This window comes from Bombina bombina, chromosome 3, assembly GCF_027579735.1.
Source record: "Bombina bombina isolate aBomBom1 chromosome 3, aBomBom1.pri, whole genome shotgun sequence".
NCBI lineage: Eukaryota > Metazoa > Chordata > Amphibia > Anura > Bombinatoridae > Bombina > Bombina bombina.
In genome coordinates this window covers 89088133-89098419 of record NC_069501.1, presented here as the reverse complement: position 1 = coordinate 89098419, position 10287 = coordinate 89088133, and the positions used below count along the sequence as shown (strand labels likewise).

The 10287-nt window shown below is 36.2% G+C and overlaps 1 protein-coding gene across 1 annotated transcript in view; it reads right to left on the bottom strand.

Annotated features, from left to right (window-relative positions):
• The window catches only part of DSCAM (DS cell adhesion molecule), a 717945-nt gene that overhangs the window by 164506 nt on the left and 543152 nt on the right, over positions 1 to 10287 (bottom strand). The window contains exon 25 of the mRNA XM_053705914.1: positions 7590 to 7880. Coding sequence (XP_053561889.1) covers positions 7590 to 7880 — 291 coding nt within the window. The remainder of the gene's footprint in view (positions 1 to 7589; positions 7881 to 10287) is intronic.

The following is a 10287-nucleotide window of genomic DNA, read 5'->3' as shown; positions in this document are numbered from 1 at the left end:
TTCGAATTTGAATTTAGCATTTGAATTAGAATATTACATTTATTAAACACAGTTGTATACTAGAAATACTATTTCGAATTCGAATGTCACATTTGAATTTGAATGTCACATTCAAATTCGAATATTACATTTAAAAATCACAGTATTGGACTAGAAATACTATTTCGAATTTGAATGTGACATTCAAATTCGAATGTAGCATTCGAATTCGAAGATTACATTTATTAAACACAGTTGTCGACTAGAAATACTATTTTGAATTTGAATGTTACATTCGAATGTCACATTCAAATTCGAATATTACATTTGAAAGTAACGATGGCTCAGAGTCGTCGCTAGCACTCTCCCAACTTGAGGGAGATCTGGGGGCTCCCACCCGCTCCTACCCCGGAGATCGGGCCTGTAAAGTCACAGGCATCACCGGGGCTTCACGCTACGCGCAATGACGTGATGACATCACCGTGCAACTTTATTTTGTCTAAAAAAAGACAATGACAAGTATAGGGAAAGGGGGCATGCTGCTTAGAAGCCTGTATCTCAGGCATCTAAGCAGCTACAGACCCCTAAGACCCACCATTGGAAAGGTAATCGCCTAACCTTTCCAACGATATAAGCCTTGGGGAATCTGGAAAAAAAAGTTAAAAAAAAGTTTAAAAAAAAATAAAAATTAAAAATCCCTCAAATCAGCTTAGCACCCAGGTGGGAAAGTGATTAGCACTCAAAGGGTTAATTTAATCATACTTTCTGACAACAAATTAGGTAATAAATAAAGGAAACAAAATACTGATACAAAATAGTAAACATAAACACAATTGATTTTAGAGCTTTTTTAAAACAGATATACTTCGCTGACATGCTGTTTAAGTGCTGTTTAAGTATTAGACAAATAAAAAGTGTAAATAAGGCTTGAATTCCCACAAAATAGAAAAAAATGACAATACTCTAGAGCTCAGGACTTTAATGCTAGCGTTTCTGCAAACTATTCCCAAACTCAGCTGTACAGTATCTGATGCATAGATCTCTATTAGCAGTGCACTAGCATCAAAAGCATAATCACCGTCATAAATCTTACTGTTCCGCTTGACTTTGTGAGATTTGCAAGCCTGTCAGGACAAAAGCCAAAGAGAATTTAAGCAAAGCACATTTTTATAGTTTGTTTTTATAGGTGAAAGTTACAGCGCTAATTCAAAGGACATCTGAGGATATGTAAAAATGATGTTCCACACTTAAGGATTTTCAATGATGTTTATACAATTAGGTGATATGATCTATTGCTCAAGAATAAGAATTACAATTTGTTTTGTTTTTTTTCATTTTAATGCTGAAGTACAAAAATGCAGATTGCATAATGTTAGAGCAATGTAAGTCACTAATAACTCTGATCTGATATCACATAATTGTATTATGATCTGCAAAAGGATTAATAGACACAAATTAAACTGGGCATAAATACAGCAAAGATTTAGGACCAGATTGCGAGAGGAGAGCAAACGTTTGTGCGCGAGAGATAAGGGGTTTATCATAGGTGTTTTTACTCGTCTGGCATACAGCTGGTATTACAAGTTGAAAGTAAATGTGATCGCTTTAGCGCAATCGCGATTTTCCCTAGAATGATTACCACAACTTCAGAGCTCTGGCTAACTGTTTCGCAAAACTAAAAAGTTGCACAAAACACATCAAAAATACATTATAAATTACAGTTACACTCATAACAACACTATCTAATAAAAATTATTAAAAGAAATATTGCACACAAAAGGGTTTAAATATATGAGGTCCCAGGTGTTATAAAAATATATACCTATATATAATCATGTATAGGTATAGGTATAGATATATATTGCACAAAAAACATCACATATATATAGAAATATGTATTTATGAAAACATAGCACATATTCTATTACGTGAAGAATATTGGAATGTGAAATATTTATATTTTCATGTTGGGTTAGCGCGATCGGTTTTGAAGGAAAGCGGGGTGTTAGGTTTGTTTTTCCACTTTTTTTCTCCATTGACTTCTAAAGGAATATCTAAATGCACATGCAATATTTTAAGTTCTGATTTTTGTTCTTGTCGGGTTAGCGCAAGAGCGAAATCAGTTTACATTCAACTCATAATACGAGCACAATCCGACGTGTTTAAAAAGTTTACTTCTAGCACAACGCTCGAGAATGTTATGTTTTTCCTTGGAATATTAGATACCACACAATGGAATTCATCACAAACATAACTGATTTATCAACAAAATTCCCCATATATTTTCATGGTGTTTTCTATAGAAAAACATAACATTTTTGTTTTAGAAAAGATTGCGATCAAACCAATTTTACTAAATGATCTGCATGAGGAAGGAATAGGTCACTCTTTAATTAACTTAAAGGAATATGAAACCCGTTTTTTTCCTTTCATAATTCAGAGAGATCTTTAATTTAATATTCGAATTATGCAATGTTCAAATTCGAAAAATTCAAATTTATATGTTTGTAATAGTATTTCTATTGCTTTCTTTAAATGTAATATTCGAATTATACAATATTCGATCAAAATAGAAACATTTGAATTGATATATTTTTATCTATTATGTATCAATTTACTAGATTCTCTACCACATGAACTATTGAACTTCTGAATAGTATTTGTTAAATAGAATGTTAAATTCGAAATTTCGAATGTGGACATTCAATCTAATTATAAACATTTGAATTCAAAAGTGACATTCGAAAACTGTAAATAGCATTCGAATATAGAATTTTTAAGAATATTCATTCGTATCAACATTCGGATTTGTAATTTGAATTTCGGTAATAACATTTGTTCTAACATTCGAATTCAGAAATTTACACATTCGCCCATCCCTAGTGACAAGATACGCATTGTGGCTGACCAGGTTGGTGTGATGGGCACTTCAGTGGTTAGGGCATCCTGTGATGAGTAAAGTGGGAGTTTAGTAATGGGAGTTTAGGGAGCAGGTTCTGGGCATGGTAGACGCAACAGAAGTTATGGGATAAGTACTGGTGATGTGATACTTGCCGCACGGGTAGACAATAGAGTTGGGTAATGTCTGCTGTAGGATATTAGTGCTCTAGTCTAGTGAAAAGGTAATGATAGTGTTCAGGTATACAAATATTATTTTAGCCCCCCTTGTTTCATAATTTTAGTGCCTACAATGTCCCTGAAGTTTACTACTACTTTACACAATAGGCCAGGGGTGGGCAGACTTTTGTAAGGCAAGCCCTACCTCTATTTTTATTCCAAATGATGTGGTCACCTAACTAAAAAAACAAAAAAACAGTTTTGATAATAATAATTACGATAATGTAATTTATTAAAAAAACACAAAGAATAGTCCAGCACACACTGTGTAACCAGGTGCAACATATTTATTTTTGTCAAAAATAGGACCTGCTGGCTGAAAATTGTATTTTTGACACAAATAATACAGCTTCAAAAATCATCCGTGCTCTTTAATAAGCAATACAGCAGCGCTCTATCTTTACTTACTGCGAGAGCTCTCTTTACGTCACACTGGGACCGTCAAGCAACCTTATCTGTGTTGCGCGCCGGGGTATGATAAGTAGTCTCGTCTCGCAATCAAGACAGCTCGAGACTCATTCTACAAAGTAGCTTTATTGGCTGGACGCCATGTCAGGTTGATTAGGGGGCAGGTCCTGTAACCAAAGCTGAGGCAGCGAGTTCAGCTACAGCTGGGTTGCGCATGCTGAAGTACAGTGCCCATACCGCTGTCCTACACATAGCCAATTTCAAAAGTCTGCATAAGAGAAAGATTTTTAACACATCTAGGGTGGCGAGGCTCTTCACTCGCCGCCGTAGATGTCTGAGAAATCTTTCTCTTATTATGCAGACTTTTGAAATCTTACAGGCGGTCACCTCAAAATTCACTTGTGATCCACTGGTAGACCGCGATCTACCTCTTGCCCACCCCTGCAATAGGCAGTTGATTAATAAATTTAATTTCCATTAATGGTGATAGCTTTAGACCTGTACGTATAATATGAGCAAACTTGATGGAACTCTAGAAACAAATAATAACGTAAAAACCTCTTGAAGATCAAATCATCTCCCCATAATGCACTGGGACAGAGAAGCTTGTGGATCACTATCTAATAAACAATATCACAGTCTAATACAGGGCATCTCATGGCATACATAGGTAAAAATTTAAGTTGGCCTAACATAAAAAAGTTTAATAGCAAAAATATATAATATGGTTCTACATACTAATAAGAGCTAAATATTTGTATGCTAGCATGTGCATCAATGCTCAGGGAGGGAAGGAGTTCAAAAATACCCCCCTCCCAGATTCTTCTGACCCCCCCCCCAGGTTCTACCTACATATAGCTAGTAAAAGATCATTTAATTGTGACCCTCCCTCCCAATTACAATTTACCGGGGCAAATGGAATATAAAATAATTAAATAATGATAATCTCCTTTTTTAAACAACAGCACTCATTATCTGCAACAATTAAATCCCCACATCTTTTAGATTCATAAGGCAAAACACTAGGTCGGTCACATGCCCTCTGGATTTCATAATGATGAGAAAGAATATTTAATATATGGACCTAAATTCAGTAAAATAAAATAGATTAACACACATGAAAGACATCCCATTATAAGTAATAGAGTTTCTTTTCGACAAATGAAAGGTTGCATGACCCTCAGATTTAACATTGTTATATAACTGTCCCTAATTGGCTACAACAGAGAAGGAAACCTGGGTAACAATATTGCGCTGCCCGTTGCTCTTTTGAAACTAACATTTTTTACTTTATTCCCCCCACAATAATATTAGAGACAAAAAAAAAAATCCTTTCAGGTTTCAGATAGAGCATGCAATTTTTAAACAATGTTCCAATTTACTTCTATTATCTAATTTACTTTGTATTCTTGGTATCCTTTGTTGAAAAGCATCCTAAATAGGTTCAGGACCATCAATACACTGCTGGAAGATAGCTGCTGATTGGTGACTGCACATACAGTGAGTGCAGAATTATTAGGCAAATTAGTATTTTGACCACATCATCCTCTTTATGCATGTTGTCTTACCCCAAGCTGTATAGGCTCGAAAGCCTACTACCAATTAAGCATATTAGGTGATGTGCATCACTGTAATGAGAAGGGGTGTGGTCTAATGACATAAACACCCTATATCAGGTGTGCATAATTATTAGGCAACTTCCTTTCCTTTGGCAAAATGGGTCAAAAGAAGGACTTGACAGGCTCAGAAAAGTCAAAAATAGTGAGATATCTTGCAGAGGGATGCAGCACTCTTAAAATTGCAAAGCTTCTGAAGCGTGATCATCGAACAATCAAGCGTTTCATTCAAAATAGTCAACAGGGTCGCAAGAAGCGTGTGGAAAAACCAAGGCGCAAAATAACTGCCCATGAACTGAGAAAAGTCAAGCGTGCAGCTGCCAAGATGCCACTTGCCACCAGTTTTGCCATATTTCAGAGCTGCAACATCACTGGAGTGCCCAAAAGCACAAGGTGTGCAATACTCAGAGACATGGCCAAGGTAAGAAAGGCTGAAAGACGACCACCACTGAACAAGACACACAAGCTGAAACGTCAAGACTGGGCCAAGAAATATCTCAAGACTGATTTTTCTAAGGTTTTATGGACTGATGAAATGAGAGTGAGTCTTGATAGGCCAGATGGATGGGCCCGTGGCTGGATTGGTAAAGGGCAGAGAGCTCCAGTCCGACTCAGACGCCAGCAAGGTGGAGGTGGAGTACTGGTTTGGGCTGGTATCATCAAAGATGAGCTTGTGGGGCCTTTTCGGGTTGAGGATGGAGTCAAGCTCAACTCCCAGTCCTACTGCCAGTTTCTGGAAGACACTTCTTCAAGCAGTGGTACAGGAAGAAGTCTGAATCCTTCAAGAAAAACATGATTTTCATGCAGGACAATGCTCCATCACACGCGTCCAAGTACTCCACAGCGTGGCTGGCAAGAAAGGGTATAAAAGAAGAAAATCTAATGACATGGCCTCCTTGTTCACCTGATCTGAACCCCATTGAGAACCTGTGGTCCATCATCAAATGTGAGATTTACAAGGAGGGAAAACAGTACACCTCTCTGAACAGTGTCTGGGAGGCTGTGGTTGCTGCTGCACGCAATGTTGATGGTGAACAGATCAAAACACTGACAGAATCCATGGATGGCAGGCTTTTGAGTGTCCTTGCAAAGAAAGGTGGCTATATTGGTCACTGATTTGTTTTTGTTTTGTTTTTGAATGTCAGAAATGTATATTTGTGAATGTTGAGATATTATATTGGTTTCACTGGTAAAAATAAATAATTGAAATGGGCATATATTTGTTTTTTGTTAAGTTGCCTAATAATTATGCACAGTAATAGTCACCTGCACACACAGATATCCCCCTAAAATAGCTATAACTAAAAACAAACTAAAAACTACTTCCAAAACTATTCAGCTTTGATATTAATGAGTTTTTTGGGTTCATTGAGAACATGGTTGTTGTTCAATAATAAAATTAATCCTCAAAAATACAACTTGCCTAATAATTCTGCACTCCCTGTATAAACCTCCTGGGATTGACTTACCTGATGAGTTCAGCTAGCTCCCAGTAGTAGACTGCTGCTCCTTCAACAAAGGATACCAAATAAATTAGGCAACTTTGATAAAAGAAGTAAATTGAAAGTTGTTTGAAACGGAATGTTCTATCAGAATCAGTAAGAGGGAGGTAATAGGTCCCCTTTGAAAAAAGCTCATCTGCATATTCTTTCCTAATCATTTTGTCTACAATTTATTTAGGGCTAGATTATAAGTGGAGTGCAAAATATCGCTTTCGCAAAAGTGATATTTGCACTCCCCTGAGTAATACCAGCGCAAATGTGTGCTGGTATTACAAGTTAGGTGCAATGCGAACGTGACCTACCGTTCGTATTGCACGGAAACATTGCACTCATGAGAGAGAGATTCCCTAGGCTCCAATGGGAGCCTCCTTCTCATGCCGTGAAAAACAGCATGAGAACTAGCGTAGCGAAGGCAGCAGATTGTAAATGTGTATTATATGAATATATACATATATATTTATGTGTTAATATGTGTATATGCTGGGATTTTTTTCTAACACCCCACACCCACCATCTGATCTGATTTCTGGTTAATTTTCTGAGTGCTAATTGCGCCACTTGTAATGACTGGTTATTTATTGTGCACCCGCAAACAAGTGAATTTGCCCATTTGCGGGCGTGCGATAAATTAGCGCTCTACTTTAATCTATCCCTTAGTGTTTAATGTCTATTTGAAAAAAAAAAATGAGTTAGGTGTTACACCTATAATACATATTGTTTGTATATTTCTTGATTTATTCATATTTTTTTGTGTATTTATGTTTGCCCCTTACAGAAAAGATTTTTGCCATACTGATGTATGCTAGTGACTATTAAAACTATGCATTTCATATACATAACAAACAAGCAAAAGGCCTATCTAGAACCAAGGATTTGTCTACAATCCTTAGCTGAATTAGATCTCTAGAAAAAAAAAAAGATATTTATTTTATTCTATTTTTTATAAAAAAAAGAAGGATCTACTTACTGCCATCATAATTGAGGGTAGCAAAGTTAGCTTGCTTTTCCGCACACCCAGCGCTGTTGCAGACTCTCATTTGGAGCTCATACCACATAGCTTCCTGAAGATCATATAATATATAGGATTTGGAAAGAGTCGTTCTTTGTGCTAATGTCCACACTGTGGTGCCAAAAGGCCGGTATTCCAAATTAAATGACGTAATGGGGCATCCTCCATCGTTCCACCCAATGAGATTCAATCTCACACGTGTCGTATTGATACTTGCAAACAGTTCTTGTTCCTTTGAAAACTGTGGTTCTAAAGGAAGAGATCAAATGCTATGTAAGACTAATTAGAGATGAAAATGACAGTAAGCTGCAAAAAAAGTATTTAGAAAGGTTTGTCACATAAAAGAGTTTATTTTGGTAATACAGAGATTATATGAAAACTGTCTTCATGTAACTGCTGCTTAATTCTGTATATGTATGTATTTATATACATATATATATATATATATAGATATATATATATGTATATTTATATATATATATATATATATATATATATATACACACACACACACACATATATATATATATATATATATATATATATATATATATATATAAATATATACACAAACATATCTATCTATCTATATATACATACACACATGAAACTAGTATACATATATTTTGTCATATTTTTTTATAGACCAAAGGAATAAAGTATAAAATATAAATATAAATTGGTCACACAAAAATATCACAGATTTGACCCTGCCTGCTTAAAAAGCTTTAGCAACTTTATAAATGTGTAATGAAGTTATTGATAAACAAGCTTAAACATAAATACAAATGAAAATGTGCTCATTGCTGACACCTATTGGTGATTTCTGAACTGTCTGCGGGCATCTGTAGTGCAGCTGTTCTCAAGGTATCAGAGTATTTTTATGATGGTAGTTTCTACCCTCTAGGGCTAAATTATAAGTGGAGCGCTATATGACGCTTCCGCTTGAGGGCCAACTATGCTTGAAAAAAGCTTTCTGCACGCGTATTATAAATTTAAAGTATATTGTTTTGCATGTGCGCTAATTTGATGTGCGTAAAAAGCCAAACATAGAATATTGCATGCGTGATAACCTATTCCTGCATAGAAGTCAATGTAGCAAAAAAAGTGGAAAGAAACTGTACTCACGTTTAAACACATCGCATATTCTCAGGTGCTCTAACCCAACATGAAAATATGAATATTTCACATTCCAATGTTCTGCACATACCAGATTATGTTCTCTTTAGTCATAGATATGTTTATACAGTATACTGTGTGTATGTATATATATATATGTGTTTTTTTTTGTAAAATATATATATATATATATATATATATATATATATACAGTATCAGCTCAAAATTAAATAAAACACAATTTATGCTTACCTGATAAATTTATTTCTCTTGTGGTGTATCCAGTCCACGGATCATCCATTACTTGTGGGATATTCTCATTCCCAACAGGAAGTTGCAAGAGGACACCCACAGCAGAGCTGTAATATAGCTCCTCCCCTAACTGTCATAGCCAGTCATTCGACCGAAAACAAGCCGAGAAAGGAGGAACCATAGGGTGTAGTGGTTACTGTAGTTTAAATTTAAAAATTACCTGCCTTAAAATGACAGGGCGGGCCGTGGACTGGATACACCACAAGAGAAATAAATTTATCAGGTAAGCATAAATTGTGTTTTCTCTTGTAAGGTGTATCCAGTCCACGGATCATCCATTACTTGTGGGATACCAATACAAAAGCTAAAGTACACGGATGAAGGGAGGGACAAGGCAGGAGCTTAAATGGAAAGAACCACTGCCTGTAAAACCTTTCTCCCAAATATAGCCTCCGAAGAAGCAAAAGTATAAAATTTGTAAAATTTTGAAAAAGTATGCAGCGAAGACCAAGTCGCCGCCTTGCAAATCTGTTCAACAGAAGCCTCATTTTTAAAGGCCCAAGTGGAAGCCACAGCTCTAGTGGAATGAGCTGTAATCCTTTCAGGAGGCTGCTGTCCAGCAGTCTCATAGGCTAAGTGGATTAAGCTTCTTAGCCAAAAAGAAAAAGAGGTTGCCGAAGCCTTTTGACCTCTCCTCTGTCCAGAGTAGACAACAAACAAAGCAGATGTTTGACGAAAATCTTTAGTAGCTTGTAAGTAAAACTTTAAAGCACAGACCACGTCCAGATTGTGTAACACAAGGATGGAACCACAATCTCTTGATTGATATTCTTGTTAGATACCACCTTAGGTAAGAACCCAGGTTTTGTACGCAGGACTACCTTATCCGTATGAAAAATCAGATAAGGAGAATCACATTGTAAGGCAGATAGCTCAGAGACTCTACGAGCCAAGGAAATAGCTACCAAAAAAAAAAAGAACTTTCCAAGATAAAAGTTTGATATCTATGGAATGAAGAGGTTCAAACGGAACTCCTTGAAGAACCTTAAGAACCAAGTTTAAGCTCCATGGTGGAGCAACAGTTTTAAACACAGGCTTGATTCAAACTAAAGCCTGACAAAATGCCTGAACGTCTGGAACATCTGCCAGACGCTAGTGCAAAAGAATAGACAGAGCAAAAATCTGTCCCTTTAAGAAACTAGCTGACAATCCTTTTTCCAAACCTTCTTGGAGAAATGATAAAATCCTAGGAATCCTGACCTTACTCCATGAGTAACCCTTGGAT